The following is a 13422-nucleotide window of genomic DNA, read 5'->3' on the forward strand; positions in this document are numbered from 1 at the left end:
AACTGTATCATTTAGCAACAAGACATTTTGAGTGCAGATGTGATCGTAAGTCGAGGGCTGCCTGTAATGTATTCCTTTGTTTAAAATACTTGCCTATCTAGATCCTATGGAAATTCAAACTAATATGACTTTCTGGAAACTTTTCATTTAATTTATAAGGACAGCAAAGTATTATATATATAAACGGATAAACGGATAAGAGCCTGTGGCCTAATGGCTAAGATCTCTGCCTAGTATGCCTAGTGTGCAATATAGCCCAGGTTCAAATCCCAGTAAGGGTATGGCTAGCTGATGAGAGCTAAATAGCTTGAAATAGATCTATACTAGTCTCCCTTTATTTATTTATCAGCACAAATATAACACAAAATGTGTAACAAAGGCAACAGTAAAAATATTGGGTTTCTGTCATGATGGACTCTTGTGACGAGCCGATTGACAGATAATGGAAGCTGATGGCTTCCTCCCATAATTGGGCTTTTACCAGGGGTTGTGACACTAAATATATACTTTCTTCCCTGGCTTCAGCTGATAAGGAGGAGAACTTGTGGCTTAATGGCTAAGACGTTTGCCTAAGATGTAATATAGCACAGGTTCGAATCCCAGTAAGGGTATGGCTAGCTGATGAGAGCTAAATAGCTTGAAATAGATCTATACTAGTCTCCCTTTATTTATCAGCACAAATATAACACTATATGTGTGTGTGTGTGTGTGTGTGTGTGAGAGAGAGAGAGAGAGAGAGAGAGAGAGAGAGAGAGGGAGGGAGGGAGGGAGGGAGGGAGGGAGGGAGGGGAATCAGAATAGAAAATGCCAGGCAGAGTCCATATTACAAAAGTCCGTATTTTAATTTTCTCATAATAAAGACAATAGGCTTTGTGGTACCCGGCCTCACTGCAAAGGGCATCATTAGAAAAAGATAATAAAATGTTAACTCTGATTTAAATGCCTCTGGATTGACTGAAACTGACAGGAGCACTTGAGTGACTCAAATATCTGGGGAATGGTAACGTTGAAGACCATGGTGGCTTCTCTTAAGAGAAGAGGAACCTCAAGGGGGGGGGGAGCTGGGAAAGCTGACAACTTTTGTTGTTCCTCTTCCACACAGAGTCTGTAGATGCAGTTGAGCAGTTCATGTGTTCACTCTATGTGCCTTTCACGGGGGAATCCGGCCAGTAAGATATGGCCAAGTGTCTTCTCTTGGTATCCGCTTGGCATTCTGGGCACTTCTTGGCAAGCTGTGTGGGGAAACACAAGAGCAGTTAAAGGATGGCATTTTGCCTTTTGATCCTTGTGCTGAAGCTGTTTTCGGTCATCTTTTGAGGCGTCTCCTGTTTAAGACAGCAAACTAAAGTACACATTATTTCTTTGTATCCTGCCTTCCTATTTTCACCCAACAACCACCCTGTGAGGTGGATTGAGCTGAGAGAGATAAAAAGGGCCAAAGTCACCCAGCTGGCTTTCATGACTAAGATGGGGCTACAACTCACAGTCTCCTGGTGATTGGCTCAAAGTCACCCAGCTGTCTTTCATGACTAAGGTGGAACTAGAACTCACAGTCTCCTGCTTTGTAGCCCAGTACCTTAACCACTGGACCAAACTGGCACTCCCACTTTCAATATTTAAAAGTTGCTAAGGCAGAGAAACACTGGTTTAAAGAGGTAATGATGCAGAGCAATAAGCTCTTGGAATAACAACAACAAGAAGAACAAAAATAACAATAACAACAGTAATTTCTCACTCACAATGGTGAAACTTTGCTCCCAAGATCTTGCCCAGAGGTGGGTTCCTATAACTTCGCACCTATTCGGTAAAACCGGTTCATCAAATTTACCGAACCAGTTAGAAGAGGTTCCACCAGTGGACCCGGAAAGCAGGCTACACCTACAGAAGAGGTTCCAAATTTTTTGAAACCCACCATTGGTCCTTGGATATGATTATTCTACACTATCATGCTCCTATTTATAAATCTCAGTGCCTCTGTGAAAGGTAAGGGTGACTACTGCGTTTGTGGTGCAATCAGAATATTGCGTGTGTTGAAGTTGTTTTAACGCAAACCAAAGATGCCTTTTAAAAAACAAGTTTACATCATATTCTTATGCATGCCAGTGCTGTGTGTGAAGTGATTTAAGGTGGTTCTGACAAGTGTTGTCGGCATCTTCATATCCGGTCACATGGGTGGCAAGCCACTCACATCTGGTCACATGGGTGGCAAGCCACTCCCACAAAAGAGGCCACACCCACAGAGTAGGTTCGAACAATTTTTGAAACCCACCACTGATCTGGCCGTACATATATATTTTAGGACATCACTGAGGAAATCAGCTATGTTTATGGAGAAATAAGATGTTTAAACAAGGGCCTGGATACTAAAAACAATGGGGAAAAGATGAGAGATCTTAAGATGTCAAAATCATGAAGGTCTCATTTATTCGTGAAATCCTTGGTACTCTCTGAACTTGGTGGCTTGCTTGCAGACATTTCTGTATAACAGTAGAACAGGGCAATTACAAACAAACCGCTAAGCTCAGAGAGCACCAAGAGTTGGAAGGGGCCTTGTAGGTCATCTAGTCCAACCCCCTGCTCAAGCAGGAGACCAATGCCATTTCTGACAAGTGGCTGTCCAATCTCTTTTTCAAAGCCTCCAGGTCGATTGCTCTCATTGTCAGAAAAGTTCTTCTCTTAATTTCTAGGTTGAATTTCTCCTTGACCAGTTTCCATCCATTCTTCCTTGTCTGGCCTTCGGGGTGCTTTGGAAAATAAAATGATCCCATCTTTTTTCTGGCAGCCCCTCAAATATTATAAGACTGCTATTGTGTTCCCCAGGCCTTCTTTTCATTAAACTAGACATACCAAATTCCTGCTACCGTCCTTCATATGTTTTAGCCTCCAGGCCCCTAATCCTCTTTGTTGCTCTTCTCCGCACTCTTTCCAAAGTCTCATCAACAATTAAAAATTCTAAACCTCAGCCAGAGGTTCTCTTCTCTTGGGTTCATTTATCTAGCGATCTGACGCGCAATGAAGGTGGCCACCAAAGTTTAAACTCTAATGTTCAAAACATTTACTTTAATCTCATGACTAAACCACCGACAAAGGATGACATTTATGGCATTTATCCTACGTGATGAAGAATGAATTCTGTAGCCTGGGAACAGGAGTAAAGGACCTTCTTTTATATGCCAGAAGGACCATCAATAGCAGCATCTTCAAGACCACTTTTCTGGCAGGCATTAACGATCAGAGGGGCTTGTAGTGGGAGAGGCAGAGAGAGGCCCTGTCCTCCAATGCCTATTGGTGTAAGCAGCCATAATATGTTTTAGTTAAGAAGTAGAAGAGCATGTTTATAACTCCGGGTCGAACTGTGAGGTCCCTGGTGCTCTCTGAGATTGGCTGCTTTTTGGCAGACGCTTCGTGACTCAAGCAGGTAACATCATCAGTGCTAGAAAAGAGTGGACCCCTGTTTATATACCAGTGGCTTGCCCAATACCCCAATCAAGGAACTACCAACTCAGACAATCAAGCAGTAAGCAGCAGTGTACCAGTGGTGGGTTTCAAAATTTTTAGAACCTATTCTGTAGGTGTGGCCTGTTTTGTGGGAGTGGCTTGGTGGTCATGTGACTGGGTGGGCGTGGCTTGGTGGACATGTGACCGTGTGGGCATGGCCAACTTGGAAAATGTGGTGAAACTCACTTAACAATGCTCTTGTTTAGCAACCAAAATTTTGTGCTCAATTGTGGTCATAAGTTGTCTTTCTTTTTCTTTCTTTCTCTCTCTCTCACTCACTCTTTCTTTCCTTCCTTCCTTTTGTCTCTCTCCCCCTCTTTCTCTTTCTTTCTTTTGTTCTTTCTTTCTTCTCTCTCTCCCACTTCTTTTTTCTTTCTCTTTCTATCTTTGTCTCTTTCTCTTTTCTCTCACTCTCCCTCCATTCCTTCCTTCCTTTCTTGTGTGTATCTCTTCCTTTCCTGTGTGTATCTCTCCCCCTTCCTTCCTTCCTTTTGGAACAGGTTCCAAAAGGTACGCTAAATTTCACAAACCGGTTCTGGCGTACCAGTGCGAACCGGGAGAAACCCACCCCTGCAGTGTACCAAGAATAATTCTACCAATACTGATAGGGCGATAGCATTTAGACTTATCACTTCACAGTGCCTTATAGCCCTCTCTAAGTAGCTTAGAGTCAGCATATTGCTCCCAAGAATCTGGGTCCTCATTTTATTGACCTTGGAAAGATGGAAGGTTGAGTCAACTTTGATCCCGACAGAATCGAACTGCTGAGCAGCTGGCAGCAGTCAGTCGGCAAAAGTAGCCTGCAATACTGCATTCTAACCAGAGATGATATTCAGCAGCTTCTGACCAGTTGTGGAGAACCGGTAGCGGAACTTTTGAGTAGTTCGGAGAACCGGTAAATGCCACCTCTGACTGGCCCTGCCACCATCTATTCTCTGAGTCCCAGCGGATCGGGAGGGAATGGGGATTTTGCAGTAACCTTTCCCTGGAGTGGGGAGGGAATGGGGATTTTATAGTATCCTTCCCTTCTGCCATGCCCACCAAGCTACACCCACACAACCGGCAGTAAATTTTTTAAAATCCCACCACTGATTCTGACCACTGTGCCACCATGACAAGCTATTGTATATAAAAAGAGACACAAACTCTTCTCCCTTCTAGCCCTGATGATGTTGCCTAATTGAGTCAACAAACGTCTGCAAGACAACAGCCAAGTTCAGAGAGCACCAACGATTCCACAGTCCTCCTCCTCTTCCCACTTCCCTTCTCTTCCTCTCTGCAAATCCCATCCCCTTCTACCGTAGCACTGATGATGTTATCCACTTGGGGCATGAACTGTCTTCAAGAAAACAACCAAGCTCAGAGAGCACCAAGGACCCCACAGTCCTCCCCCTCTCTGCAAACCCCTCCCCCTTCTAGCACTGACATTGTTGCCTAATTGTCTAACTGCAAGGAAACAACAAAGCCCAGAGACCACCAAGGACTCCGTCATTTATCACGTATCTGTGGTAGGTAAATCGAGGACCCAGATTGTTGGGGGCAACAGGCTGACTCTGTAAACAACTTAGAGAGGACTGCGAAAGCACTGTGAAGTGGTATATAAGTCTAAGGGCTATTGCTATTTAATAAATACCAGTGAATACAAGGACCTGGTGATCCCTACTTGCTGCATTTGGCACTAACTCCAACCTCCAAATACTTGTGCAAAGCGGGTGGCACCTCTGATCTGCTTTTGAAGTAGCCTCTGTTTAACTTGTACGGACAAGAACAGTAGATAGGGTGCTGACTTTATGGTCCGACCTCTTGCAATTGCTTATCTTGATCAGGAAGCCATGTCTGAAAAATCCTTGCATTCCCAGGGCACCCACTCATTCTAAACCAGCCTTAGCTTGGTGTAAAAAGAACTTTAGACCAACCAGAGGGAAGGAGGTTATTCTGATCACGTACCAACCTCTGTGGGTTTCTGGTTAAGGATGATAAACATCAAAGAGTCATTTGAATGTAATGTTATGTCTACTTTGGTTTCCTGGATCCGCAATCTTACAATCTATAAAATTCAGGATAGTTTCTCATATGAAATACCCCACAAATTCCCAAATTGCATCCAGCCAAAAAGGCAAAGTGACCACTTGAGTTGTGGGTTGCCGTTTTCCTTCTCAACATTGTTTGGGTTTCCTTTAGTAGGAGGTAAAGATTTCCTGGCGTCACCAGAGCCATTTTTATTGCCTTTGGCCTCCCACTAAGCCACTTCGTCTGAATCACATCCCTTCCCAGAAAAAACAAACAAACTCGGTGGCCATTTGGAAATATGGTTAAACCAACTTGAGGTTTGATGCTCCGTGTTGTTTTTGTTCGCCCTGTTTTAAGGAAATAGATAATAGGTTATATCAGTGATAGTGAATCTTTTTGGCACCGAGTGCCCAAACCAGAACGTATGTGCAAATGTACGTATGAGAGCTCTGGGGCACCGGAAATCTGAAGACCAGCTGACTTCCGCATGGGGACCTGTTTTAGGGGCCATTTTCAGAGTGTTTTGGGGCCACTTTCAGGACTAAAATGGTATGAAAATGGTCTGAAAACCGCCCTAAAAACAGCATGGTTTTTGGCCACTTTTCGGGCTGTTTTCAGGCTGTTTTCCGGTGCTCTGGTGCCCACGAAGACCAGCTGGAAACCAAAAGAGCAAAAGGCTTCTTTCGGTGCATGGATTGGGCCACATGGCTACCTTTAACCAAACCGAACTTGTCATGGATCAAGCCTCTTGTCAGTGGCGTGTGACCTCAATTGCAAGAAGATGGTCAAGTCACATACAAGGTGCAAACCCCTCTCCTAGAAAATGAGATATTTTAGGAAATATTAAAAGGGCAGAATATTTCCCCTAAAAGGTAGGCAGAAACTCACACACATCCCTCCCCGGTCAGTGGGCCATTAAGACCTGGGTCAGTCTATTCTACATAACAAAGTTCTACCTCGTTTAAGTAGAGCAATAATAGGAATCCCAAAGCCCTTTCACTACATCATCAACCAGCGACATATTCAGCCAGGTCTGGACACAGTCGGCCTACAAAGTTAGCGAAGACCCCCAGCCCCTGGGATACATTTCTTCTACAGGAACAGGAAACTCTAAGGTGGAGCCCAGAGAGGCATAAAAACCAAGGGACTCTCAGCATCGCTGCCCTTTTTTTTCAAGATCTTCAAGGCATGTGATCCCCTTTTTCTCCAGGAGCTCAAGCCATGTGGTCCTGTCCACTATTAAAACCATCTTTCCAAGCAGCTGCCATGTTTCCAGTTTCTTTTTCCCCACTTGGAACTGAGCCCAGAAGGATATTTCTTCCAACAAAGGAGGGAAAATGCACTGTACGAATCAACTGTAGAAAGACAGCAAAGGAAATTCTGCTGGGCTTTAAGAACAGGCAATTTGGTGAATCTAGTGGTTAAAGCTCCAGACTAGAAAGTGGGAGATAGTGAGTTCTAGTCCTGCCTTAGGCACGAAAGCCGGATGGGTGACTTTGGGCCAGTCACCAGGCGATAGTGAGTTCTAGTCCTGCCTTAGGCATGAAAGCTGGCTGGTTGATTTTGGGTTAGCCACCAAGAGACTGGGAGTTCTAGTCTCATCTTAGAATGAAAGCCATCGGGGTGATTTCGGACCAATCACCAGGAGACTGTGAGGTCTAGTTCCTCTTAGGCATAAAAGCCAGCTGGATGATTTTGGCCCAATCACCAGGAGCCTGGGAGTTCTGGTTTCCCCTTAGGCATGAAAGCCTGCTGGATGACTTTGGACCAGTTACTCTCTCCTAACAGGGTTGTTGTAGGGAAAATAGGAAGAGGAAAGTGGGTTGGGTATGTTGGCTGCCCCGAGGTTATTTGTAAAAATGATAAAAGCAGGATGCAAATAAATAAATACACAAAAATAAATCCGTTGAGGCAAAGGGAAAAATGAAAATGAAAGCTAACCTTCAAGGAATTCTCCCAACATTTGTTGCAACACGTGAAGGAACACTGCTGGCATTTAAAGGGCACACCATGCTCAGAACCGCATTTAGCACATTGATAGGCCCCTAAAGAGAGGAAAGGAAGAAGTAATGAAAAAAATATATATATGAAGGAATCGGTGGAGTTAACTAGAATAGAATAGAATAGAATTTTATTATTTGTATGCCGCCCTTCTCCGGGAGGACTCAGGGCGGTGAACAATTCAAAAGGGGAAAAAGGGGAACATAAAAACGAAATACAAATAATAAAAGTAAACAACAGTCTCACAACCATACATGTCGAGAGGGGAGGGAACTCATCACCCCCAGGCCTGCTGGCAAAGCCAGGTTTTGACGGCTTTTCTGAAGGCCTGGAGAGAGGTAAGGGTCCGAATCCCTGCGGGGAGTTCATTCCAGAGGGCCGGAGCTGCCACAGAGAAGGCCCTCCCCCGGGTAATAGCCAGGTGGCATTGGCTGGTAGATGGCACCCGGAGGAGGCCAACCCTGTGAGATCTAATGGGTCTGTGGGAGGTAATTGGCAACAGGCTGTCTCTCAAGTACCCAGATCCAATACCATGAAGGGCTTTATAAGTGATGACTAGCACCTTGAAGCTAGTCATGAATGTAATGTAATGACTAGTCATGTAATGAAGGATGATTCTTTTTTGTGTGTGTTTTTGTTCAACTAAATCAATAAAAAACCTTTCAAAAAAAAGACTGATTCACACTTTTAGCTACATTTTATCCTTCGCTCTCCGCAGCTTGACTATTACAGCGAAGGGTGGTGAGTGGATGGAATGCAAGAGAGGGAGAAAGGTATTCAAGCTGCATTGCTGGCATCTCAAGCAGACACTGAGCAGACGTCCCGGTGTAGTTAGCCAATTCCCATAACAAAACAAACAGGAGTGATTGATGGATGTTTTGGACTACAGATGGCCCATAGGGAAAAGGAGGAATTGACTACGCTTGCTTTTGCGTGGGAAACCCAGCGTTGGTTTCACTTTTGCTACGTCAATGTGATTTATCCAACCATAAAATTATTTTATGTTTTCCGTATTTTTTCGAAAATATGTGTTTTCTGATGGGTCTTAGGCGACCCCTGTGAAAGGGTCGTTTGACCCCCCCCAAAGGGGTCGCGACCCACAGGTTGAGGACCGCTGATTTAGAAGGAAGGGAACGACTTGATTGAAAGATTCTACCTACCAACTATTGGGGAGAGAGGTAGGCTGCCATCATCTGTGGCTTCTCGTAACTGGCTGGGCCTTCTCTCAATTTCTGGTGGGTCTGGATTTTGGAGCGGCTGTGGTGCTTCATTCTTGGAAGAATCTGCAGGAAATATTACACAATCACATTGCCATGGACATACAGGACTCCGTTGAGACAGGGCTGTTTATGCAGCACTCACAACACACTTATGTAATACATACATGACTTTTAAGTCACTTTGCTTTAATTATTACTTTTTTTAAAAGCAGAATTACAGAAATCTTACAGATGAGATCAATCAAGGTTTGACAGTCATTCAGAATTCCGACTGACATGTGAAATAATTCAACAATGATATAAGGAAGTACTAATATAAGGTCTGGTGATATAATGTATAAGGTTAAGAACTTATTATAATGATATTTCGCTGCTGATAAGGCAATTCCAATAGGGGAACAAATGAAAACTGGTATATATAGGCAGCGATGCCTTGTTGAACAATGAAGGAATAAGATCTCTGTTTGAAGGTATGAAATGCAAGGTTAACAATGAATAGAAGTATATTCTCTGGGGGAAAATAATGCTAATGTTAACTGAATATATATTGTAGAAGGAAAATGAGACCTTTAGTTACATTAGAGGAAATATCTGAGATGGTAAACATTATTTGAAGATGTAGATGTTAAAACAACCGTAATCAAACGACATGCTGTATGTGATGATGGTTTCCCCCCCCCCCCTTTCCTTCTTGGACCTTTTTTTGTCCTTTTTGGCCTCCCCCCCCTCCCCCTACCTTTTTTTTCCCCCCTCTCTCCCTTGTTTTACTTTGTTGTTTTTTGTTTTTTAAACCCTAGCTTATTGTGGTGCTTATTAAATATACAATAGAGAGATACGGGATGTATAAACTTAGTAGGGATGCACCTGTGATTAAACGACATATTGTATGTGAAGATGGGTTTCCCCTTCCCCCCCCCTTTCCCCCCCCATCCTCTCCCTTTCCCATTGTTGTCTGTGTAACAAAAAATAAAAATAATTTAAAAAAAGAAAAAGAAAAAAGAATTCCGACTGACATCATTCAGTTTGCAATACCCCAAGTCTTAAAGTTGCCAAGGATGGAGACCCTTGCTGTTCCACAGAGTGCAGTGTGAAAGCTCTTACCAAAGGAACTTTTCTCATTGTTCTCCTCTGGAAAAGTTGTGCCCGTCAGTTCTCTGAACATCTGCAGGAATTGTTCCTTCTGGGGAGGGTGGACGAATGTGGCAAACCCTACCAAAGAAAGCAAGCAGCAGATCACGATGCGAGCCAATGACTTCCAAGGAAAAATGAGAACATGTCTCATCATCTCAAATAAATGTCTAGGGAGATTCTCAATTATCCAGGTCATGGTTGTCCCAAGAGTGTTTTTTTTTCCTTCTTCTCCTGGAGGCAACTTTTTTGGTGTTTGGCTTCTCATCCTGGAAGCTTCTTCAGAACTGAACTGTTTTCAAAGAAAAAACTAAGAATGTTCAATTGCCTTTTGTGGGAAGGAAAAAAAAAACACCTTTGGGACAATCAAGACTTCTCAGCTTTTATTAGTTTATCAAAATATACAACAAAATATACAACAAAATAAAAATGGAGAGAGTGGGGGGGGAGTATTAAGAAAGAAAAGCACTGACTTCTGATTCTCTTTAGTGCAGTGAAATAATGAAATACAGCCTCAACCTTCACATAATAGAGGTAGTCCTCAACTTAAGACCACAATGGAGCCCAGCATTTCCGTAAGTCAGACATTTGTTAAGTGAATTTGGCCACATTTTATGACCTTTCTTGCTATAGTTGTTAAGTGAATCACTGCACTTGTTAAAGTAGTAACATGGTTGTTAAATGAATCTGGTTTCCCCTTTGACTTTGCTCGTCAGAAGATCGTATGACCACGGGACCCTGAAACTATCATAAATAGGTGTCGGTTGCCAAGCATCTGAATTTCGATCGCATGACCACTCATAAGTGAGTGATGTTGTAACTTTGAACTGTCACCAAATGAACTGTTGTAAATTGAGGACTACCTGTAGTATCTACTAGCCATTCCTATAACAACAGCCTGTTTAATCAGCAAAACTTATATCGAAAGTTTCATTCCCCCCTAACCCCCACCTGAAGCCTAAAGTCCAGAAGTGGCTTCCAAGTGGAAACCAAGTTAGCTGTATTATTTTCTTTTATTAGGACACTTCATTTAGCCATCTCTGCTAATACCGTCATTTTAGGATCTTTTAATTCCTACAAAGGATGACCGGTTTTTCCAGCCGGTCCATCCTTTGTAGGAATTAAAACATTTTTTGGAGCCTTCTTGCTGCTGTCAGCACGTCTAACAACAAAGTTCCAAATTGTTTTTTCCCCCCAAGTTCTGTGCCCATTAAGCCTAAAAGAAAAGCCTCTGGTTTGTACCTTTAAATTTGCTTTAAGAATCTTCTGCATTAAGATGTGAATCCTACTCCCCACATAAAACAAGGAACACTTCTCGGGTTATTGTTTACACCCAGGTGTAAGGCTAACTTGTTTCTCTCCACTGAGCTTCCTAAACTCCGTATTTAGATTTACGTGGCTTTGAGAGCTAGAGTCCTCGACTTACGACCACAATATCTCTCCCCCTCCCTCCCTCTCTCTTATCTCTTAAGAGGTTTTTACTAAGTGAATCATCTGTTCCTGAGAAATTTAAAACACCATTTTTAAACAGTGAAATGGACTTCCAAGAACAATGACGAACCTGTTCCTTGCTGGAGATTTTCCAACAGGACTTAGGTGGCTGCTGGTTCAAGAATGGTTTGGTGCAGTGTTTCTCAATCTTGGCAGCTTGAAGATGGGCAGAGTTCAACTCCCAGAATCCCCTGCTTGGCTGGTGGATTCTGGGAGTTGAAGTCTACCCATCTACTAGCTGAGAAAACACTGTGCTAGATTACACGCCGCGGTTCTAACTCCCTTTTAGCACTGATGATGATGATGGTATTATCCATTCAGCCGTGTTTGACTCTTGGGAATTCTGTAGGCCACTATTCTCCACATTTTCCGATCTTGCACTATTTTTTTTTTGAGTTGTTCTGTGCTCTGGATGGTGTCAACTTTGATGGTGTGCAGCCAACTGTGTTGTTTGGCAGTCTGGTTTCCTTTTATTGCTAACTCTTCTCAACATAATGGCTTTCTCCAGTGAATCCCCCCCCCCCCGATAACATTAATAAAGTAATTGAGACGGCAGTTTCGTGATTTCTCCCCCTTCCATTAACATGTCTGGTGCCCAGTCCTTGCTTTGCTGTCCAAGGAATATGCAGGAGCCTTCTCCAGCACTACAGTTCAAGCGAGTTGATTTTCTTCCCTTCTTCCCAATCACTGATGACAACTTAGAAAACAACTAAGCTCAGAGAGCACCAAGGGCCCATTAAGCAGAGATAACCTCCTTTTTGCTCCTTAGTAAAGGTAAGTTAGATAAGCTTTTATTAAAGAGCCCCAAATATGGGTTTTGTGTAGTGAGCAGAGGGGACATGTTTTTCTTCACACGGAAAGACACGCATGGTTATTCCTGCAACGGTCTAAAACCCTGTCTCTGAATCCTAGTGATGCAATTCTATGACTCCTGCTTTCTGAAAAACTTCATCCACTGAAATTTTCAAGACAACAAACAAATAAAACTACAAGTATTATGAATGATAACCGCAAATGCTGCCGTCATGACTACTTTCTTATTTTTAAGTTAAAGCACAATTTCTTCCTGTACTTTCAGGGTAGCCAAGTACAGACTGTACAGACTATTGACATAAAAGATTGGTGAGTGATTCCTGCTTTAACTCCTCCACTGGAAAATTCCCATTTGCTTTCTTTTGAGTTGACCTATGGGCTAGAAGGCTGCTATACACTACAGAGAGCCCTCAATGTACAACCACAATTGAGCCAACAATTCCTGTTGTAAAGCAACACAGCCAATCTTATTCTTCTTGCGAAGCAAGAAAGTTCTGCCCCATTTTACAACCTTTCTTGCCACAGTTGTTAAGTGAACCAGTGCAGCTCTTACGTTAATAACACGGTTGTTAAGTGAATCTGGGGCTTCCCCATTGAACTTTGCTGGTCAGAAGGTCACAAAAGGGGATCACATGACCCTGGGACACTACAACCGTCATAAATATGAGTCAGTTTCCAAGTGTCTGAATTTTGGTCATGTGGACCGTGGGGATGCTGCAATGGTCATGTGTGAAAAATGGTCATAAATGGCAGCTATGGAGATTCTTAGTTATCCAGGTCACGGCTGGTCATTTGCATCCTTTTAGAGAGTTGTTGAGGCCACTTGGAGGTTCATCTGTGTCCTCAGGGGATTACAAAAGAAAGAGGGGTCAAAGAGGCCATCTGTCTCAAAATTGAACAGCCCACCCTCAACAGAATAGCAATAGCAATAGCAGTTAGACATATACCGCTTCATAGGGTTTTCAGCCCTCTCTAAGCGGTTTACAGAGTCAGCATATCGCCCCCAACAATCTGGGTCCTCATTTTACCCACCTCGGAGGGATGGAAGGCTGAGTCAACCCTGAGCCGGTGAGATTTGAACAGCCGAACTGCAGAGCTGCAGTCAGCTGAAGTAGCCTGCAGTGCTGCACTCTAACCACTGCGCCACTTCGGCTCTAGAAAGAAAAGGATGCGACCTCATCTATCTCCAATCTACAACACAGTCCTTTCAGCAGTTCCAAGAAGGCCCCGCACCCATTTGCACTGTTCAGATGATCCTGAG

At 43.3% G+C, this 13422-nt stretch overlaps 1 protein-coding gene across 1 annotated transcript in view; it reads right to left on the reverse strand.

Moving 5' to 3' along the window:
- Positions 1 to 817: 817 nt before the first annotated feature.
- The window catches only part of RTEL1 (regulator of telomere elongation helicase 1), a 120167-nt gene continuing 107562 nt past the window's right edge, over positions 818 to 13422 (reverse strand). The window contains exons 33-36 of the mRNA XM_032218561.1: positions 9831 to 9938; positions 8670 to 8792; positions 7450 to 7553; positions 818 to 1232 (exon numbers count right to left, since the gene is read on the reverse strand). Of these exons, the coding sequence (XP_032074452.1) occupies positions 1140 to 1232; positions 7450 to 7553; positions 8670 to 8792; positions 9831 to 9938 (428 nt within the window). The 3' untranslated portion in view covers positions 818 to 1139. The remainder of the gene's footprint in view (positions 1233 to 7449; positions 7554 to 8669; positions 8793 to 9830; positions 9939 to 13422) is intronic.

This window comes from Thamnophis elegans, chromosome 5, assembly GCF_009769535.1.
Source record: "Thamnophis elegans isolate rThaEle1 chromosome 5, rThaEle1.pri, whole genome shotgun sequence".
Lineage (NCBI taxonomy): Eukaryota > Metazoa > Chordata > Lepidosauria > Squamata > Colubridae > Thamnophis > Thamnophis elegans.